This window comes from Ceratotherium simum, chromosome 36 (assembly GCF_057802395.1).
Source record: "Ceratotherium simum simum isolate JZ-2026a chromosome 36, ASM5780239v1, whole genome shotgun sequence".
NCBI lineage: Eukaryota > Metazoa > Chordata > Mammalia > Perissodactyla > Rhinocerotidae > Ceratotherium > Ceratotherium simum.
The window spans coordinates 21,487,973-21,510,555 of NC_141935.1; the positions used below are offsets into that span (position 1 = coordinate 21,487,973).

The window sequence follows — 22,583 nt, forward strand, 5'->3', positions numbered from 1 at the left end:
TTGAGCACCGACACTCGAGAAAAGCAGCTCCTTCTATGGGGCTTGTGGTACAAAGTTGTGCCAGTGGCCGGTGAGGCCATCACTAAACAAAGTGATAATTATTAAACACTGTTACCCACATGCCCAGCACACTGTTGCTGCTGGTGGCACCAATGCCTGGGGCACGGGGCTGGGCAAGCACTTTCCAGTCACTTCCTGTAGGCTCAGGTTCTAGTCCTAAGCTTTATCTCCATTACCCCTGATCCCTGTCACTGCCCCTCCCCTGCCCTCTGACTCCACTCCACTATTAAAGGCACACTTCAAACTGTCATTCTCTTTTTAATTTTTAATCAGTCCGTGTCAAGAAAAAACAGGATTTGACCAAGCTTCCAGCTCTCACTGCTCCGTCAGCAGAGCAATTTTATGGATCAGAGTTTTGTTTCTATTTGTCTAAAACCCAGAGGAGGAAAGGAATCAACGCCACAGATCAACATGTATTTGAAGAGCCACTTCGGGACTCCGGACATGTTTTTTTCCATCATTTTCTGAGGAACAACACCCGGCAGGCACCGGGAGACAGCGCAGTAGGAATGCAGGACTGGCAGCCGGAGAGGCAGCCCCAGGCCCTCAAAGCGGGAGGGGAGAGCCGTCTCGGGGCTGGGAGGCCAGCCTGCGGACTGGGCAGGACAAAAGAAAAGGAAAAAAAAAAAATCCAACCTCATACTTTATTTGGAGGAGGAATGTGTTTACAGAAACAATTTCTGGTTTGGAAAATAAAATATGGCTGAGTTCGGGATGGGAGCAACACCGTAAGAGTTAACTGGAGAGGGGCTCATGACTCTGAGATAAATCGTTAAGTGGAATCGTTTAAGATGCCGCAAAGAAACATTACCTTGGTTACTTTCTCCACCATGAGATGTATTTGAACACATTTTGACCACCTGTCAAGTCACAAGATTTATCCAATGCCACGGATCCACGTGCTAGACCATGACCACAAACACGGACGATATTTCATCGAAGGACAGCACGGGGTGCACGAACTCTACTTTTTGAGTTTTCCAGAAAGCAGAGTCTGCCTGAGTCTTTCCTTTCCTATCTCACTGGAACCGCCACATCCGCTTTAGTCTTGCTCTGAGTAGAAATGTCCAGGTGGAGGAAGATTGTACAAAAGCTGCACGAGAACCTTCCTTCTGGGAGCCTGCAGGGGTGCTCTGCGTCTCTTCCAGCAGGTCCACACAGACTTTTGCGCAGAGGCTGATCCATCCTAATTTGGAGTCCAGAGACAGTTGGAAGCGGATTTTAGAAGTGAATTTACATAATGTGACATGCTTTTAGAGGAGGCAGGTAGTAGTCATAACCTAAGTCAATGGAATGTGGGATTCGATGGGATGTGCGTAGAATTGTCCTAAGTTCTGCAGCACGAGACACACTTAACACCTTCATCCAGGACTGAACAGGGGCCTCCCCTCATCCCTTTGTTCCCCCCCGGTCTTGGTGAATCCTCAAGTCTCATTTAAAAGCACTGCCACCGCAGTTCATCAGCCTTGCTGTTGAGTCCGAGATGTAGGATGTGAATCACCGTCCCCGTGGAGATAAATTAGAAAACTTCCCCCACCCCCCAAGCTCTGTCCTTCTGTGGCCTCACTCCAAGGTACAAGGATCCCATCCCCAAAGGGGCAGTACAGTCATCAGGACTTTGCCTGATCACGGATCTTCTTCCATTAGAGGGATCTCTGTAAGAGAAGAGATGGTTATTACCTTAGTACACTGAAAAATACTGCAATGATCTGGAATTATGAGCTTTATTAAAATACCTACAATTCCTGAAATCAGTGAGAAGAAGAAAATGTTAAGTTCCACATATCAGTTAACAATCAAATAAACCAACTCCTCCGTACATCTATTTGCTGGAAAATCTTATACCCAGCTCATAAAAAATAAAATGTTAGATTTTAGCCATGTGCCCCATACAAACCAAAAGGTTACAAATTCAGGTACAGAGAGGGGGCATGGTACCGCAGGAGAGGAACTCTATGGAGAACCAGAGACCCCTGTTTCTGCATCATCACTGCCATTTACCATTGACACAAGCTGCAATTAGTGCTCTCGTTTTAAAGTGGTGCTGGTGCCCCCCTCCCCTGGGAAACAGAGCCCTAATTAGTCTTATGCATTTTTCCTACTGTACTGTGAGCTGCAATCTGCCTTTCCTTGTGGCAGACACACAGATATCTTTTATGTCACGCCCGGCAAAAATAACCTGTATGTACACAGAAATTCTCTGGGGCTGGGCTCTAGTGCATGTATCTGGTCTTCTCTTTTTGCACGTGTTGTTATCCTGTTCCTAAGCACTACTTTCAGAAGTCTAGCCTCATTATGGGATAAAGAAGAAAAACAGCCTGGATCATACAGATGCTACGAAAACCAAGTACCACCCACCGTGCCCTTTCTACTCTGGATGGCTTGTGCCCTTTTGTGCCTCCTGAAATTTCAGTTAATGGGCTCATCACTTGTGAGATGATGATCATTCCTTCCAATAATTGGCCTTGCCCACAGCCTCTGCACGCAGAGAGAGCAAGAAGCAATTGAAGCTGAGTGAGAGGGAAGCAGATTGGATCGGCCCGGTGATGGGGGGCAGAGGGATGTGCACAGCAAGAGGCTGGCTTGAAGGTGCTGGTGCTGGGTGCGGACATGTGTGCAAGGGTGGCTCAGGCCTCAGGGAAAACACTCACCATCCGCAATGTCGATGCCCGGGCTGGTGGATGCCACCTCCCCCGCCGTGCTGGCAATTGTGTCAGGGCTGTCGGAAGTGGGGCGGGTGCCCCCTTGGCACATGGGAGGTGAATACAGACTCTGCAGCAGCTCGGAGGAGTCTGAGACACTGTCACAGGTTTCTGACTCCCCCGGGCCCGTGTCCGTGTCCCCTGAGCCGGGGTATGCTGGGGGGCTCTGGTCATCCACAGGTAAGGGGCAGCCCTGGCCCACAGAGGCCAGGTACCCAGGGCCTAAGGCACTCAAGCCACCACTCACGGCCTCGTCGTAGGATGGGAGCATGACGGGCACACCGTCCACCACCACGAAGTCGGGGTCACTGCTGGAACTCCTGGGAGGCCCCCTGTGCAAAGGAAAGCAGTGCCAACATGTCAGAGCGACATGCCACCCCAGGATGAGGCCACCATTGCTCCCCACTGCAGCTGGGGACCTCAGGCCCTGCGAGGATGTGGTGCAGAAGGACCAGCCTCCCTCCCAGGTCTCCTCTGGCAAATGGTGCTGTCCACATGGCCACACTTGGAGAGAAGAGGTTTTCCTCTCCTCACTGTCTCGTGCCTCCTGCCTCTCCCTTCCTGCACTTCCCTGCTGCCTCTGGGCTCCGCTACCTCCTCATGCTTCCTTCCTCCTCCATTTGACCTCTGGGCTTGGCCTTATGGCCATAAACTCATGGGCGGGGGACCACGTGGCCCCTTCCAACGGAGCATCCCAATTGCCTCTGCAGTGTCCCTCGGGAAGGCTGTTGGAAATGGCATAGCACTGTTAAAAGTATACATGGACTCTATGAGCCTACAAGGAAAGGTGAGACCCTGTGCCTTTTATGTTACTTTTTTGTTTTCTGCTACGGTATAAAAATCACTAATTTTTAGTCAAGATAGAAGAACAACAACAACAAAAGAAAGCTCTGAGCACCATCTTACTACGTGGTTCAAGTCATGTGGACTCCCCTCCACCTCCCGACCCAGCATCCCTTGAACCTAAGCTACACCTGTGCCGCCTGGAGGGGCTCCCGGGGGGGCACACACGGTCTGTTGTCTCTGCAGACATCCCCTTCGTGGGCACACACGCAGCTCCTGGCCTTGTCCCTTTGTGTCTGGCCACCCTGCATATTCAGTGCTGTGGATCTGAGCCCAGGCAGTATCTGATGCCAAAGCTCGGACCCAGGCTTCATGTGACGGCCGTTCACTGCTCCCGGCCCCCTAGAGGAACATGGAGTGGCTAACAAGTGGCCAGTGGAACTTGGTTTCTTATTTCCTCTGCGGGGAACTGGCGGCCAGAAGGTAAAATACCAGGAAGAGAAGACAACCCAGTCGGTGGGCAGGACCTGAACCCCTGGGCACCGGCAGCAGGGCCTCTAAAACCCAAGGAAATGGAATGTGTGGACCTGGCGTCTGAGGTGAAAGGGAAGCATCGGGCTGCACCTGTCTCTAACACTCGAGGGACAGTCTCAAGCCCACTGACTCTTGGGAGCGCCTCGCTGAGAGACTAAGGCGGTGGGCTCTTGCTCCAACATTCTTAAGGCTACCCATGGAGGGAGGGAGACCGCAGCGCCCACGCTCCCTAAAAGCAGGAGGAAGGGAGGGAAGGAAGAGCTTGCTCGAGTCAGGCTCCACTCCCCCACAATAGCTGCTTGTCAGTGTTCCCTTGACAAGCTGAGTCCCCTCCCTTCCTGGCCTCCCGTGGTCCCACGCTGGCTTCCTTCCTCATTTAGGACTGCCTGCCTCTTCATCGCCCTTCCCCCCGAAGTTGTCTACACCAGGGCAGCCAGACGCCTCTCTGTTCTCCACCTCTCACTCAACAGTGGCCCAGGCTGTGGCTCCCACGATCCGGCAGCTTCCCCTCCCCTATGTCCCAACCATAACGCCCAGCTCCCCCAGACACAGCCACCAAACATCTCCTCAGTATCTACTCCTGTGGGAACTGGAGGAAAAAATCCATTCTGGGCTTGCCCTTGAGAATCTTATGCATTTGGATAGATGAGACCAACTTTTCCAAAACAACTAGAGACTCATTTAAGATAAAAATACTCCAGGGATAAAAAAAAAAAAAAAAAAATCAAGTGAAAGAATTTAGGGGAAGATTTTGAAAACATCTCAATACTGGAAAGTTTTCTTCCAGGCATATGTAGAAAAACAGCTCTCTGGGCCATTTTGAAGTGCTCCAGTGTACAATAAATCACGTGTGGTTTAGCTTTCTCTGTGTCATCTTTAGGCCTTCTTTAGATACTGTAGCTGCTCAATGATAGAACATGGTCCTTGATGAATACATAACAATGGTGAGGACCGAGAGAGCGGATTGGCAGGTTTGAGGGAAAAGAAGGTTCCAGCAACCTCAGCAAGGGCTTGGCTATGGTGCCAGGATGGCATGGACACGCTCTAGGCCTGGTAAGGATGCAGGGGGCCCCCAGACCTAGCTTCCTTTCGTGGCTGGGAGAGTGGGGTGCATGTCAGGTTATGGGGCCCCTGTGGGGCGCAGGGGAGCATTGCTAAGTGAGATGAGGCCACCCCGGGGGGCATGGGGTTAAGGGAAAGGTGGGTGGATGCTCTCTCCAGAAGCTCATGCTTCCCTCACTCCTCGCCTGGCTGGGAGGTGTGAGAGACACAACTGGATTCTCCAGGAGGGAAGAGAGGAAAAGGGAAGCGGTTAATTCCAGGAGCCTCCTTTTCTGCTTGGCAAGATTCTGTTTCCCAGGGGGTGGTACCCACGGCCCTGGGGGCTAGACTGTCCCTGTGGGCAAAAGGAAACGCCCTTTTCTGAAGTGTGAGGTCCCAAAGAAGATTCTGACATGGACACAGGAATCCCAGGGAACACTGATGATTCCTCCTGTGTGAAAGGCGGCTGGTGAATGAGCCCTGGCTGGCATCCTGTGATCTCTGGCGCCCTGCCCTCCTTTTCCTATTGGTCACAAACTCGTCCCTTTGCTTTCTAAAGGACTTCTCCTTCCAGGAACAATATCTGTCAGCAGCAGTGGTGAGTGGTTCTTCTGTATTCTGAAGGGCGCTGGGGTAGTTTGTTCCAGACAAGTGGCCGGGGCCGGGAGGGGATGAGGGACAGGCTGCTCTGTGCACTGAGAGGGGAGTTGGACAGTCTCTTCTTTGGTGATGACGACTGGGAGGATGAAGACACCAACCCAAGGTATCTTGGGTTGCAGCCGAGGAGGACGGAGAACGGCCCTCTGTGGGATGGAGAACCCAGCCACACGCTCAGATCCACCTGCGAGGCAGATTCCCACAAGCCCTGTACTGACCCCCCCATCCCGAATCCTCTTCTCCTTCCTGAGACTTCCCATCGCACACTGGGTCCACACCTTTTATCTTGTTGCCTAATTTGTTCTGTGTATTTCTTATCCTCCCTGTAGACTGGAAGCTCCAAGGTGTGTAACTCCAGGGCCGCCAGCATAGACGGCAGTGAGAATGACGCCCCTGGTGGTGGGCGGCAGTGCACGGGGTGTGGCCTGGACCCTGCTCCTTTTCCCCACACTCCCACAATGCCTGCCTCGGAAATGGTCTATCCAGGGAAGGAGGGAGACAGGGGCTCATGGAGGGAGGGCAGAAAGAGGGAAATGAGGTCTGTCTCCAGCTTGGCACTCTGACCCCTAGACACCCCAAAACAGCCTGGCAAAGTGGTTTTAGCTCTCTCGCCTGTTCACCCTTAGAACCTCAACTTTGCACTCCTCAAGGGTCCAGCTCACCACCTGCTCCCGCTGCTGCTCACGCGGCTGCACTGAGCCCCACCCGGGTGGCTGTGGGTTGCCGAGGCCGCAGCACTGACCTGGGGGGAAAGTGGGCCTTGAACTTGGTCTGGAACATCCTGGCCAGGATGACAAGCAGCAGCACCAGCAGCACACTGGTGGCCGTGAACGCCACGATCTTCCACGTGGTCAGGAGGGTCTCGTGGGTGCCGGGCCACGTTTGCTCTGCCGTGAGAGAGAACAAAGCAGTGCGTGTGGCTCCCAGACTGTGGCAGGCGCTGAGGTTCCCACGTGCCCCCGTATGCTGGATTTATCCGGCCAATGAGCCGCTCATCGCATGCTCCGGGTGCTCCCCAACAGGCTCCTGTTACATCCCATCAAGATCCCAGAAAACTCATCTCCAGTATGGGCTCTGCCAGGTTGAAGACAGACCCACATGTTCACACGCCAGACTGGGGTGGGCCTGGCATGGGGCTAAATAGTGTACTTGCTGCTCGCACAGAGAATGGGGGGGGGGTCCCTCGCCCCTGGAGAAGTCTTGTTCTGAAATGGACCAACAGCTGGGGGGCAGTGGGAAGTGGGCTAGAGCCCTTCGTGAGTATTCTGGAATAGATCATTGGTTAAGTGAAGAAAGGGACAGAAGGATGTCTGCCAGGTAAGGGGAGGCAAGGGCAGAGCCTTCCAGAATAGATTCCTGTCCTTTTGGCACAAGCCACTTTGTCTCTTATACTCCATACTCTGTTGCTGCTGCCTTCTCTCCGCTCCTCTCATCCCGCTCAGAAGCCGCCCTCTCTGTACCCCTCCCGCACTGGCTCACGTGACTATCTGTGGGCCTCCAGACGCCCCGTATTCATGAACGCTTCCCTCACATGCTGTGTGCAGGGAAAAGTGTGCAGCCACCACCACTGCTCAGGGCAGGCAGCCACAGGCACACCAGGGTGGGTGGGCAGGACCGGGGAGGGCAGGAGACGGTGGGTGGGTGGCTGTGCGCTGGTGCCCAGGTCTCCATCGTGCGGTCACTACCCCAGTGCCCTGAGATCTAGTAATGTGTTACAAACTAGGAAGCACTGAAGTTTGCAAATGGCCTACATTTTTATAAATGAGAGAAGGTCTTTCCCATAATAATATCATCTGTGTTCTGCTCTGCATCCTTAAGTCGAAGAGAAAGGTGGAGCTAGGCATCACTTGGGTCACACCCATGGGCTTGTGTCCTTGTCACTGGAAGGGGACCAGGCTGGAAGAGGACAATGCAGAGAGGCCAGAGCTAAATCCACGGGTGCTGGGGGTACATGGACCCTCTTCAGAGGGTCTGCATTTTAACCTGGGGACGGGTAGGTTAATAACCCTCTGAACAGGGCCTGGAATTATCATCCATGTGAACCACGAGGATGAGATGCTGTTTCTAATGCCGTGTGGTGGGGAAGGGAGATGGAGCTCAGGACACACCCACTGGCCTCTGTGCACCTTGAACCTGGACGTGCTCACCTGACTTGATGCAGTAGACCTGGTAGGAAGGGAACCACTCCCCATACTGGCAGGTGATGTACTTATAATCACTGGTGAGGCTGTAGCCGGGGTCGCAGTAGAACTCCACCACAGTCCCATGGTTGTAGCGCTCACAAGGCCGTGGGTGGCAGACGAAATCGCCGTGGCTCACCATCGGAGGCAGCGGGCACACTTGGGCAGTGGGGAGAATAAGAGTTTCAGAACCACATGCTCACCCCACATGAAGCTCCCAGAACAGAGATCGGGCTAGGAGAACACACTACTTAGAGATGCAAGAATGGGTTAATCACCAGCCTGGTGAGTTGTCCTCGAGACAGTGCCTTCTGTATTCTCACGGGAGGTCAAACGGAAGCCGGCTGTAATATTCTGAACACGTGCTGTTACCACGTGGCATTGTAAAGTACATCGTAAAAGAGAGGTTCGTTTTACATTGCAAAGAGTATGCCTATTTAATAGAGAGCATTAAGCTACTCTATTAATAATGCACGCTGTTATGTGCCAGGACAACCCAGTAAATAAAATTAAGCTATTTATGGACAAAGTCTTCACCGAAAGGAACAGCTATCCCAAGCCTGTAGTAATCCAGGACTGGCCAAATCCTTGGGTGTCCCTACCCTGATTCCCAATGCCCTGCTGGGGTGTGGCCGATGACAGAGATGTAGCCCTTCTGCTGGCTCTGCGTGCAGGCCCAGGCCCCAGCCTCCCGTTCATGGGCACCCCAACCGGCGGGGAGTGGGCAGTGGGTGCAGGGAGGAGCTGTGGGTCCTAGGCGTGGTCCTGCCACCAATACTCTGTGACCTCACTCAGGTCACTTAACCAATGTAATCCTTGATTTTCTCCTCTGTAAAATGGAAGCTTATTCTACCCTTGAGGATCTTTTCTGGTTTCTCTGACCCTAGTATTCTATGATTTAGGGGAAGAAAAAGGTTGTTTTCAGGTTCCTCTCTTGAGCCCACGCTCTGGGTCGCAAGGTAAAAGCAGTTCCGTCTCTGTGTCCAGAGAGACGGCTCTCGTGGAAATTGTGGCTTGTTCATCTCGTGCCACAAGGAGCTCTCTCTCCTGGCAGACTCAGAACTACCCCTCCCACTGAAACGTTCTTCAGGAAACGATCAAAGCACCAACTCTACCAAGGCCAGCTTCAACCACATCTGTGGAAACCACTAAGAACTCTGACTAAAAAGAAGAGTTAACTTTTGAGCTCTTGCCCAGGGGTACCCAAACCCCCAGCCAGTGGCGAACCACAGGCACCCTCTCAGCTCACCCACACTGACCACTGGAAGGCCACGGAAAGGGTGTCAGTAGCACTCACTGCCAGCAACGTGTCCCCACTGCGGCCGGAGAGCCATATGGGCCCCCCACTCAGCAGGACCACCCGATGGAGGCTCTTCACAGACACTATCTCTAATCCTACCAATGACACCGCAATGTAGACCTTGTCAGTTCTTCCTAGAAATGGGGAAACGGAAACTCAGAGAGTTCAAGTTCTCTTCTCTAGAGGAGGGGGTGGGAGCGCAGGCTTGCTCCAGGCAGCCTGGGTCTGAGTTCCTGCTCGACGGCTCACCAGCTGAGCGACCCTGAACAAGTGGCTTCTCGCCTCTGAGCTTCAGTGTCCTCATGGGTAAGATGGAAGTGGCTGTGGGTTATGCTGAGGAAGGCCGGCAAGGGCTTAGTTCAGAGCTGACATCACGGAAGTGGGCAGTCAGGGACAGTGGGGACCTGAGTAGCTAAAGAGAGGGACCGTAATACGATTGCTTACACGGGTGACGGAAAGGCCACCGGGGCCATGAGGCCCCCTGACGAGCGGCAGCAGGAAGCTTGTATCACCCCTGGGCCGGCAGGATGAAGGGACCCTAGTTGCTGGGATCCCAGTGGAAGCTGGGACCATGGAGGTTAATCCTGGGGGACCCGGAGCCCAAGGAAACTCAGACACTGCCAGACATGCCCCCCAGGGCAGAGAGGGTCTGAGCGAAATGCCCCAGTTTCTCCCCCTCCCGCCCTCCAGTCTCCCCCTGCACAGAGCCAGTGAGGAGCCAGCCAACCAGGGGGCCTGGGGAACGCGGCCTGCAGGGGGCAGCATAGGAGAAGGTCCAGGAAGGGGCCTGAGGCTGTCTGGACTGCGGTTCAGGTCCCACAGGGGACACTGGCAGAGTCAGGACTGGAGCTCATTTGAGGCTGAGGCACTTTCCGCTGCCCCAGGGCATCTCCCATCCTGGCAGACGCCCTCCACAGAGCTGCCCAGGGCCATGAAACCGCACCACCTGACGCATTTCCAGTTCCACAAACTGGGGGCTCTGGTCAAATCCACTACCTCCAGGGTGTTCTGTGAGCATCCCCAGCAGGTGAGCAAGGCGGCAGGAGAAGAGAGGGAAGGGAAGGAAGGCTGGCGGGGAGGAGGGAGACAGAAAAAGGCACTGGCAACTTTCGACTGGTCCTGGGCGTCACCAGGGATGAGGCAGCCAGCGAGGGCTCCTCCCTCCCCAGAGGCCCCTGCGTGACATTTCTCCTGGAAGAACAGAGGGAAGCTAGGGTGTCTGGTGCTCCAGCACCCCCTTGCCCAGGGAGGGGAGCCACCAGGCTCTCAGGACCAGAGTGAAGGTGCGTGCAGAGTGAGGACACTCGATGTCTGCTGTACAGCCAGCCCAACAGCGACATCTGCCACCCCTGTGGCCTCCAGGGCTGCCTGGCTCATGTGGCTTGAGGGAGGAGAGGGGAGGGGTCCCTCTCCTCCCGTGAGTGCTCCCCCAGCGCTGCGGCACGCTCGTGGGAGGCCTTTTCTGTGGTCAAGGGCATACCGAGCAGGGGACTCTCCTAGCGAGCCCTCCAAACAAGTCCCAGTGGTCCCCCTAGGATTAGAAAATTACCAGAATGTTTTCAAGGCCTGGAAAGCATCATGAGAGGTCAGAAGAGGCCCTGTAAATATATGCAAGTTTGCTGTCAGCAGCATTTTCCCTCGCTTGGCCTGGAGGATAAAGCACTGTTCAAATCATCACACCAGCCCCGAGGCAAATGGTCCAGGACGTGCTGAGGAATGACTGGACTCTGCGGGCCAATCAATTAACTGGGGAAAGGGAGGCGGCACAGCGTGTGCACACAGGCACGGGCTGTGGAGGTCCCCAAATTTACGCGCAAACCCCAGCCCCGTATTGATGAGCCACGGGGTGTTAGCAGCCTGTTTCACTTCCCAGGTTGTGGCTTCCCCATCTGTGTAATGAGGGAAACAATTCCTAGGGTCCTCGTGAGGGTTAGAAGGTGGATCTAAAGTACATAACACGACCGTCCGGAACACAGCAGGCACTTAATAAATAACAGCAGTTAGGGTCACCGCTGCCCAAACTTGCTGTAGTTCCCATGCTGGGTTCCACCAGGCCCCTCACGCTATCGGGATACCTGGGCTGCCCCAGGCCCGCCCCACACATCCCGAAAGAGAATCTGGATGCATCTCATCTGCATGTTTTCTCAGAGGCCGGATAAAAACCACCCACTGTAGAGGCTTTAATGCCACGACTATCATAATCGGCTGCTAATGGAGACGCCTTTCCCCACTAAGTGGAAACACTTGTCTTCACACCTTGCAGGGTTTCTAATGACTGCACCTGGCCCTTCCTTTGCTGCAAGGAAACCCCCTGTGCATCCTGGTAGGGGCAGAGGGTGGGAGTGTTCTTTGAACTTGGGAGGAAGCAACAAGTGTTGTTAATTATAAACTTGGGAAGCTTACTTAAAAATAACAATAGGTGTGGGGCCAGCCCTGTGGCCTAGTGGTTAAGTTCAGTGTACTCCACTTTGGCAGACCAGGTTCTCATGTTCGGATCCCCGGTGTGGACCTACACCACTCATCAGCCATGCTGTGGCAGCGACCCAGATACAAAATAAAGGAAGATTGGCATAGATGTTAGCTCAGAGCCAATCTTCCTCAGCAAAAAAAACCAAACAACAATAGGAGTACCCAAGGCTCAGGGGACTTCCACCTCTCACCCCAGCCTCTCACTATGGGTTAAACCGAGTTCTGCTATTTCTCTCCTCTCCACACGTCCCTAAGAAGCAGACAGATCTACACAGACAGAATGACACACTGCCCCACATGGAGGCCTCATGCACATGGCAGACAGCCACTTCGCAATGGCCATGAGGCTAGCATTGGAAACAACCCATGGGTTCCTCGCATTTCTGGTTGGTCAGAGTTAATTGTTTTACCTTAGAACTCCCTTAGGTTCCACTGGTGACCCAGAAGCCAGCAGTTGCTAGTTCTAAGCAAAATAATACCCATGAAAACCCATGGGTGGCATGAACAGATTCTTCTGCAACTCTATTTTTTTTTTAATGTTTCTCACAACTTAGAAATTATTAGCAACAGTTACGGGTTTTGTGAGGGTTGGAGTCTGGACATTGGTTGGTTCCAGGAAGAATCCATGTGATGCTCTGCTGAGACTCAGTCAGAAATGGTTCGTAATTACTGTCTAGCTCTGCTCCTCGCTTTGTGATGGAGGATTATGGCTCCTTCCTGATTGGCAGGAAAATTCCTACCCATCCCAATGGCTGCAGAGTACAGTTTTCACCATCTCTAGTGTCTCGTGGGCTAGATTGGGGGGAGGGCAGAGGATGGGGTGCAGAGGCAGGGGAGCCTCAGTCTGCCCTGGGCTGGCCTGAGTTGGGGGCTGGAAATGTCAGGTGACTCTGGTTTCCTCAAATGAGTCCTCCTCTGGTCCAGCCTCCCTTCCTCTCAGGCAGCCCCTCCCCCTCCTGCTGAACATCCTTCTCAACCCCCCTTCTGGTTATTTCCACCTATTCACATTCAATTCCAGCACGAACACCAGCTTCTGCCCCAAGCCCTCCCTGAGCACTCGGGCGTGATCTTGAAATTCCTGGGCACTGGAATTTTCCATGCCTTATACTTGCACAAATCCACAAACTCTTTGAGAGTAGGGGCTGTGTCTTTTAAACTGATATAACTCCTATAGCATCCAGCACTATTCTTGACAAATATTGTTATATGAGTGAATGAAAACTTCAAAGTCTTCCCAACAAGCCAAGCTACACCCACCCCTCCCCACCATCATTCTCCCATGGGCAATGAGCTACAATTTTCATGCTTTTTCTGGTCCCATTCTTTAATGGTAAAAGAAAAAGTTGAGACGTGATAATAGCTTTATGAAAGCTTCTTCACCACGTGAACACAACACAAAGATTTGCGGGCATTCATGGATGTCTTAGTGAAGGGAGACGGGCTCTGCCAGTCCCACCTCTGAGACATACGCTGAAATAAAGAGCTCAACGCTCCTGACACGTTCACAATTCGCTTCTTCCCAGAAGGCACCCAACAGTGTGCAGATCCCGGTGCAACGGGGTATCTGATAAAATGCGATGTTCAATTCGAACATCCTTTATTGCACGTGGATGACATTTGGAGCAGAGACATGGTGGTGCTAGTTGAGGAATAGGTAATGTGGGGTGTGGAGAGGATTCAACACAATGTGAAAATGAAACACAGGAGCTGCCAGTCTGAGGTGTGGAAAATAAAGAGCAGGGAAGATGCTCAGGTCCTCCTCCTGAAAAAAGTGTAAAAATGGAAATATACAAAGATTCTATTTCTCGATTGGAAAAATCCCTAAAGGCTTTTCAAGGTGCTACTGAAGTTTACAGACTGGGACCAGCGATGGCTGTGACAGCGGCCTCCCTGGACGGGCCTCGGCCAACCTCCGATTTAGTGGGCAAGGGCTGGCCTGGTGGCTCTGTGCCTGACCGCTGCTCACATCCCGATTTGGAAGTGATGGCCATCCAGTATAAAGGAGAGGGCTACCTTTCCAAGCCCTGGAAGCTTGTTCTTTAGTCTTCCTGAGGGAAGACAACCTCACCATCTCCCTTTTACAGGGCAGCCTGGGGAGCTGGGAGAAATCAGACTCCTTTCTTAATACTACGCAGCATCTCAAGGAACCCAGAACAGCAAGGGTGAGGTGTAAGCCCGCAGAGCCTCTCGCCAGGGGTGCAGTGACATTCTGGGCAGGGGGTGGTTCCCTGCGTGGACTGTCTCTCCAGCCCACCTAGGAAATAACCGCAGCACCTCCCAGTCAGTGGAACAACCCAGAACGCTCTCAGATGTTTCCAATGCCCCTAGACTCACACCTTGGTATCTCTTCCTGCCCCTCACCCTCAACTCTGGCCCCAGGCCCAGCCCTGTCCACCCAGCTGGCAGGATGCCCAGTGGTGGCTAGAGAGGCAGATGAGGGAGTTTGAGCCCAGCTCTGCCTTCACTGGCAGAAAAACTTCAGGGAAAGTTAGTTCTTCTCACTCAGTTTCCCATCTGTCAAATGGAGACAAGAATACCCAGTGGCTAGAGCTGTCGTGAAGACAGTATGAGCAAAGGGCACCAAGTCAGTGGCTTGCTAAGGGGGCTCATTTCAGGTACTACTATTGCCTGGTTTGTTTTCCAGGGTGCAGGGACTCATGCCCACCCCCTCAACCACAAAGTAAGCTGCTGGGGAGTGTGGGGAGAGGAAAGGGTTTGCCTGGTGCCTGGGACTCTGCGAATTCCTCATGGTCCACCTCCGGCCTGGAGAGTTGTCCACTCTGCTGATTCCTGCTCATGAGGGATGTGCCCCAAGGAGGATTTTCTTCCTGTCTCCCAGCAAGAGCATGGTCTAGTTAAGTTTGTGAGTTGAGAGAGTATCCCCTTGGCCAGATGGCCCAGCTGATGGCTCCTCAGTGGAGCACACCGGCTCTGTGGCCATTCCTCCATGCGGACACCAGAGGACTTTCTCCAGAGATGGACACTGCCTCGCTTTCAGGAGGCCTGTGATGCTCACATGCCTGATGGGCCTCCCACCTCGCCCTCTGCAATCGTGGCTAGCTTCCTCTCGGAGGTAGACTGCACCATCCTTTCCATAGACGGGGCTTCCCCAAGACACAGTCAACTTGCTTCCTTCTGCCCTAATGGGGGATACAGGGCCACCTTCTCCCACCTGAGTGATCACTTCCGTCTCTCCAGCCTCTGATCATTTCTGCAGGTGACTCCCGGCCTCTCCCAGTAGTGCCGTTCATGACACAGGGAGTGGACGGCTCAGAGGGCCCCAGGGTCAGGCAGCAAATACCACCTTGTGTTTGGGGGGTGTTGGAAGCAGAAGCCCATGCTGTCCCCGCCACCAGGGTGTGGTTGGAGCATTTTCATTTGCTTACAGGCAAATAAATCTCAGATGGCTTCCCTCCTGTCCTTCCGTCCACCCAGGCCCCCATGCCCACTGTTGGAGCTCAGGGAAGGTCAACTAATCCTATTGCCCAAAGTGAAATGAAGCTGGAAAGAAAGCCTGATGCATTTCTAAATGGAAAAAAAAATGATTCCTCAACCATCTCTTCCTGTTTGAGTTATCAGCCCTTTGGCACCTGCTTCGGCATAGATAAGGAAACTGAACCGCTGGGGCAGGCTGCATTTAGACCTCATGAAAGAAGAGCCTCTTCACGCTCTTGTCCAAGTACGCTGATCATGTTCCTTCACACATTTCTTTTTTCTTTCTCTTTTTTTTTGTGAGGAAGATTAGCCCTGAGCTAACATCTGGTGCCAATCCGCCCCATTTTTCTTGAGGAAGATTGGCCCTCGGCTATCTCTGTGCCCATCTTCCTCCACTTTATATGGGACGCTGCCACAGCATGGCTTGACAAGCAGTGCGTCCATGCACGCCCGGGATCCGAACCTGCGAAACCCGGGCTGCCAAAGCAGAGCGCGCGCACTTAACCACTGCACCACTGGGCTGGCCCCTAGCCCGATGTTCTTTTATGCACAATAAGACCCAAAATGTATCCTGGAATTGACAGGGGATTAGGTACCCAGGGCTGGAAAGGCTTAAAAATGCAAGGCCCAGGCCACCTTGCTTCTCTTGCCTGCAATGGAGATGGGCCAGACAGAACAGGTGCCGTGTGCACCTGGAGAAACTGAGGACTCCCTGGACACAAGAGGAGGCTAGGAAAGGTGGAGAGGTGGCCTTCAAGGGGACAAGTGTGAGGGGGTTAAAGGGGCCAGTACAGGTGGGGAGCAAAGCACAAGAAAGAGAAAAGGAACAGGGAGAGAGAGTTTCTGAGTGGAAGAGACTCTATCAGGAAAGGGCAGGTCCATGTGGGGATGTCCTCGAGGTCTCGGCCCCTCCATGTGGATAATACAGGGTTCCTGTGATGGTTAATTGTATGCATCAACTTGACTGGGCTAAGGGATGCCCAGATAGCCAGTAAGATAGTATTTTTGGGTGGGTCTGTGAGGATGTATCTGGAAGAGATTAGCATTTGAATCAACAGACTGAGTAAAGAGCACCCTCACCAATGCAGGCGGATATCGTTAATCTGTTGAGGACCCAAATAGAATAAAAAGGCAGAAGAAGGGCAAATTTGCTCTCTGCTTGAGCTGGGACATTCATCTTATCCTGCCTCAGACATTGGCACTCTTGGTTCTCAGGCTTTCAGATTTGGACTGAATTATACCACTGGCTTTCCTGGGTCTCCAGCTTGCTGACAGCACATTGCAAGACTTCTTGGCCTCCATAATTACACAAGCCAATTCCTATAATAAATCTCTTCTTTTAGAATATCTATCTATCCACCTATAGGTTGGTTCTATTGGTTCTGTTTCTCTGGAGAACCCTAACTAATACAGCCCCCCACCTCCACCCCCACCTGAGATCTCATCTTCGCACTGGTTATGTTGGAGCTGCCAGTGAGACAGTCATCCTAGTGTCAATCAGGCAGCTGGAGAAAACATCTGGGGTGAGTTAGAACTCAGGGGTCATGAGCACAGAGATAATACTTAGAACCACAGGGGAACTGGATGAATCCACCTAAGGAGATAAGGTCTAGAAAAAACAGGAGGGGTCCCCGTCCAATGCCGGAAATCAGTTAGGGGTAAAAGAGACTGGGATGTATTACGGAAGCCAAGAGGGGAAACTGCTTTGAGGAGAAAGGAGTGGTTCCTAGCAAGCTGAGAAAGATGGGGACAGAAAAGTGACCCCTGGATTTGGCCACATGAAAGTCAGTGGCAACCTTGAAGAAAGCAATTTCCATAGTGTGGTGGCAGGGGGAGGCATTTTGGAGTGAGTTGAGTGAACGGGGTGGGAACTGTAGAGGACTCATTAGAGCAGGTTTGCTGAAGGGAAGCAGCAAAAGGGGCCGCTGGAGGGCCGGGGGGATTCTGCTCAACCCCCACAGGGCTCTAGACCTTGTTTTCACGTTATACCATCATGCGACACACCGACAGGGATACGTTCTGAGAAATGTGCCATTAGGTAATATCGTCATTGTGCAAACATCATAGACTGCAGTTACACAAACCTAGATGGTATAGCCTACTACAAACCCAGGTTATATGGTACTAATCTTATGGGACCACCGTTGTATACACAGTCTATCCTTGACCGAAAGGTTGTTATGGGTCGCACAACTGTATATGGGAGCTGTCCAACATGGAGGACAAGACTGGTGATGCAGGGTGGGAGGGGGGACGGAAGGAGGGAAGTCATTAAGAAGGTGAAAGGAGCTGTGATCATATGACACGAGTGGACAGACTGGCCTCTGACAGGAGCAGGAGGGAGCCAGAGGGGAGATGAGCTGGACACAGGGACGGGTAGATCCGAAGCCAGGGAGGTGGAGAGAGATGGCCGAGTTGCTATCTGACGGCTCCCACTTTCTAAATGAACTATAAGGTGAGGCCATTGCTTGGCAGTGGGGTGGGGGGTGGGGAAGCTTAGAGTTGAGAATTATATATCACTTATCACAGTCCTTAACCCAATTATATATTTCACTATGGGCAAAAGAGGAAAATGAGGTTTAAAAATAGTCTATGTGCCTTGTGACTAGTCACACAAATTATCTTGGGGGGACAGAAGAATGTAGAACACTATAATCTATAGACTCTAATTTTTTTTTAATCCTTCTGAGCCATGAGTCTGGGTGCTTGGATTGGATGTCTTCATTCTTACTCTTCCAAAGGTTCATGCAGCCCCCTGGATGCTCTTCATGTAGGAAAGAGCGGCCCCTTTAGTCTCTGCACCCAGATCTACCCCGCAGGGCTGGAGGTGGAGGCTGCAGGCTGCTCACCACAATCCTCTTCCCATCTTCTTCCTGGACACCGAGCTGTCTGCATTGTCCCTCTAAGTTCTAGTCAATGGAATATCAATAGAAATGATAAATACTACTTCCAGGCCTGATCCATGAACCTCTTTCAAGCTTCCGGCTCACTAGAATGGAGACAACCCCTCAAGGGGACCTTAGAAGCCACATTTTGGAGACAGCAGAGCCTCCACTGGCCCCTGAACGACTTGGTGGAGAAGAGGCCCTGGCTGACCACATTCACTAATACTGCTGCATGAAAATAAACTCCTATTTTGTTTGAGCCACGATGCATTTTTGGGAACCTTCTTACAGCAGTGGTCTACCATACACAGTGAGGAACAGCAAAGCACTCCCTCTCCTGCTGTTCCCTGCTATGGTGACCAGCACCACCCTCCCTGCCATATCAATGCTGCATTTGAAGAGTGTCTTAATGACTTAAGTCAGAGGTCCCTCAACACTGGCTGCACATTAGCATCACCTGGGGAGTTTGCCTAATTGGTCTGGGGCAGGTCCTGGGTTTGGCAGGTCTTCAAAGCTCCACAGGTGGGGAGTCAGAGTGGAGAGCGCTGCCTCAGGCAGTTGCAACAGAGAGCTGGGAAAAATGAAACTCCCTCCACTCTCCACCTGCTGGGATGGATGGCTTACAACATTCAGTGGAGCCAGTGTGAGAATTAAATGGACACAGTAGCTGGTCTGGGTCTTCACCTTCCACAAGACCCTTGTTGTCGAGTCCATGGACCATCAGCTTTGGAATCAGCTGGGAGCTTGTTAGAAATGCATAATCTCAAGCCACACTCCAAACCTCATTTTAGCAAGATTTTCAGGTGATTCATATGCACAGTACCGTTTGGAAAGCTGCCCCGGGACATGAGGAAATTTCGTGGCTGAGTTCAGTGGTGAAGAGGAGAGAAAGCTCTCTCTTAATGCCAGAATCTGGACCGTAGCAGGCCTGCAAGAGCCTGGGGAAGTGGTGGGGAAGCCAGGATTCTGTGTATGGAGTGCGAGGGCACCATCTCAAGACAACCCACCGCGTTGTCTGAGCAACACTCATAGGAACCAGGAGCACAGTCGCTGCTCCATACATGGACAGACCCACCCAACCCTCTGCCTTCAGGAGTTCTGCTGGCTCCTAATAATCAAAGCTGCCATTGCACCAGCTGTCCCCAGTCCAATCTAAGCTTGGGTAATGATTCCAAGAAGCTGGATGGAACCCTCCACGCCAAAGTCATAGCTGTTTCCAAGGCTATGTCCAAAACTTAGCTTTTAGCTCAGGAAAAATCAATAAACATTATACAGCATATTACATTTTCCACTTCTTTTGCTGTTACAACACGGAAGGCCAATAAATGTGTCCACTCAAGGAAGCAAATGTTGGCGAGGCTGGGGCTTTGTTTATTCCTGGCTGGCTGGGGCCTGGTGTTTACTTGCTCACAGATGTGCTGACAGATCAAATTTAAGATCGATATTACCCAGCAGCCCCGAGGGATGGGCTCTGATCTGCTTTCCAACTCTGAGCCACCACATGAGGGTGTCCCTGAAGATATACAGAATGCATCTGATGACAACTATGAAACTTCAGTGCAAGAAAAAAACACAGCTTCACATGAGAAATCTGAAGTGTGCCTGAGCTGGGGGACACGATGAAGCCAGGGAGGAGCACGCATGTGGGGGAGCACTTGTAAAACTGTGATTTACTCTGATGGCCTTTTGCAGCAAGGAAAGGCTGGCGCCAGAATCAAAAGCTGACACGTGTTTCTGGGTTCTGAGGAGGCTACTCTGCTTTCTCTGCAGTGACTAGAGCACCAGCGGCTCAGACGAGAACAGCCTTAATCGCCACAAGGTGAAAATAAATTACAAGATCTCTGTGGTGTCAAAGCGTCCTGATGTGTGTGAACCTTTTCCAAAAGAGGATTCCCCTGCAGCTGGAATTCCTGAGGGTAATCGGGGCATCTGAATTTTTTGAAAGGGAGAGAAATCAGGGGCACAAGGTTAAAAAGGAGTGTGTGTCCCATGCGTTTGCACAGAAAGCCCACAGGTAAGGGGGCATCTGGAGTAGGTCCTTTCTGCCCCTCTCTGCAACCGGCAGACCCTTCCGCCATCAGCCACGCTCGAGTTAAATGTTGCCAGCTTATCCTTGCAATTTTTAAGTTCTCTCTCCACACACTGGACCAAGTGCCACACTGATAAATTCATGTATCGAATTTTCTAAACTTCAATTTTTTCTCCCATAAATTTTTTCTTAAATTTCTGGTGCCTTCTCGTTCTTGTCTACTAGCAAATCCTAGCAGGAATAAATAATTGGAAATAAATAATTGAGTACACATTCATAATAGTGGGAAGCAACTGGTCACGCTTTGTTTCTAGCTGTGTTCAGTGTGTCCACATGTGTACATGCACACTTACAGGTATGGTTCTGTATTACACATGGAAAATAAACAGCAAGAGGGCTTCTTTCTGCATAAGAAATACTTATGCAGTATTTCTTAGCGTTCTGCCAAAAAAACGTAGGCTCATCTGTGAAAAGTACCATGCTTTTCTGACATCTGAACAAATTTGAGAACCGCCGGCTTAGACGTGATAGACAGTGAAAGGCGAGTTAGAAAGGGAAAAATCAGCTGGGAGAACAGAACAGGAGACAGTGTGAGAGCAAGAACGTGAGACAGGCTGAGAAGATGTAAACAAATCAGTGGATGAATGCAAGACCCACAGTCAGCTTCACACAGTGCACCTTCTTGGGTTCAAATCCTGGCTCAAACACTTGGACATTTTACTTAACCTCTTTCTGAGCCAGCTTTAGTTTCCATCATCTGTAAAACAAGAATAGTAATACCCACATGGCAGGGCTTTCATAAAAATTAGAAATAATATCTGAGAATCAGCAAGCACAGTGCCTGGCACAAAAGAAGATGCTCAATAAACAGAGACAGTTGTTATTAGCTACATTATGAGCCAGTGAGATAAACATGCATGCAGTAATTACAATAACAACTTTTAACAACCACCTCCAGCGAGGGCAGCGTACATGCACTAGTTCACTTGATCCTAACAACAATTTTGCAGAGCAGGTGTTATTATTGCCTCATTTATACAGATAAGGGAATCAAGGCTCAGAAAGAGGAAGTTACCTGCCCAAGGTCACCCAGCAAATAAATAGCAGCGCTGGGATTTGACCTTAAGTGAGGTTTACTCCAAGGCTGGGCTCTCTCACTGATTCTTGCCGTGGGGTTTTAAGTGTGCACAGGGGAAAGGGAAGGTAGGCCACCCAAGGGCCAGATGTGAGAGCAATGACTTCTTTATCTGCTAAGATGTGGGTTGTGCACAGCGGGGTTAGAGTTTGGAAAAGCCTTGGGGTCTCTAGAGAGAGAAGAAAGGTGAGATGGAGGAACCCTGATGGACACAAGAGTGTTCCCATTGGTTCGGTGGGCATAAACAGGGTGCTGTGTCCTGGGCCAGAGGAGAGGCTAGCTCACAAAAGGGGTGGGAAGAGTCCAAAGGATGCTGGCCAACTGGGATTTGGGAAGCTTTGAAGACAGCCCTTTAAACCTGGAAGCAAGAGGTAGAGGGAAGACAGAAGGGGCATCTGCTTCTTCTCAAGCCAAAGCAGAGAGAGCATGTGGTGTGGGTTGAATATGCACCCCAAAAAGACATGTTGAAGTCCTAACCCCTGGTACCTGTAAATGTGACCTTATTAGGAAATCTGGTGTATTGCAGATGTAATCAGGTTAAGATGAGGTCATATTATAGTAGGGTGGGCCCTTAATCCAATATGACTTTGGTCCAACACCAATCCAATGGTGTCCTTATGAGAGGAGAAGAGATACACAGAGTGAAGACGGCCATGTGAAGACACAGACACACAGGGAGGATGTCATGTGACGACAGAGGCAGAAACTGGAACAGTGTAGCTAGAAGCCAAGGAATGCCAAGGCCAGCCCTAGAAGCTAGAAGAGGAAAGAAAGGACTCTACTCAGTCTCAAAAGGAAGATGGCCCTGCCGACACCTTGAATTCGGACTTCTAGCCTCCAGAACTGTCAGAACATAAACTTCTGTTGTTTTAAGTCACCGGGTTTGCGGTACTTTGTTAGAGCAGCTCTAGGAAACTAATACAGCACGAGTCCATCCTTGGCCTGGGAGGTGGAGGCCAAGCTCTTGGGCCAGGTCCATGGGGAAGCAGCTGGCTGGAGCAGGAGGGTCTCCTGGCTGATGTCAGAATGTCTGTCTGAAATAACTAGACACCAAGATTTCCCCAAAGTGAAGTAAAAAACAATCGTGTACATTAAAGTGGTTAATTTGTGAGATGTGCTGCATTGGAGGGGGAGGGGTGGTCAAAGTAACACAGGAAGCCTGAATCCCGGGCCTCGAACCCTAAGAGCTCCTCGGGGAGAAATCAGTCATTTTTCTCTTTGGGTAGTGTCAGCAGAAACCAGGCTAGGGAGCCTTGTGCTTTGGGTACAGTAGAGGGTCATCCATAGTTAACTCAAAGGCCACAATATCTTTGAAGATGTCAAGCAGTACGGCAGAGCAAGGTTCCTCTCACACGCTATCTTAGCCATGGCTG

General features: G+C 51.6%; 1 protein-coding gene across 2 annotated transcripts in view; it reads right to left on the bottom strand.

Moving 5' to 3' along the window:
- Positions 1-690: 690 nt before the first annotated feature.
- The window catches only part of SUSD4 (sushi domain containing 4), a 121,794-nt gene continuing 99,901 nt past the window's right edge, over positions 691-22,583 (bottom strand). For both annotated transcript variants that reach the window (XM_087424389.1, XM_004439537.3), the window contains exons 6-9: positions 7,925-8,116; positions 6,520-6,664; positions 2,712-3,094; positions 691-1,715 (exon numbers count right to left, since the gene is read on the bottom strand). In XM_087424389.1, coding sequence (XP_087280515.1) covers positions 1,687-1,715; positions 2,712-3,094; positions 6,520-6,664; positions 7,925-8,116 — 749 coding nt within the window. In that variant the 3' untranslated portion in view covers positions 691-1,686. The remainder of the gene's footprint in view (positions 1,716-2,711; positions 3,095-6,519; positions 6,665-7,924; positions 8,117-22,583) is intronic.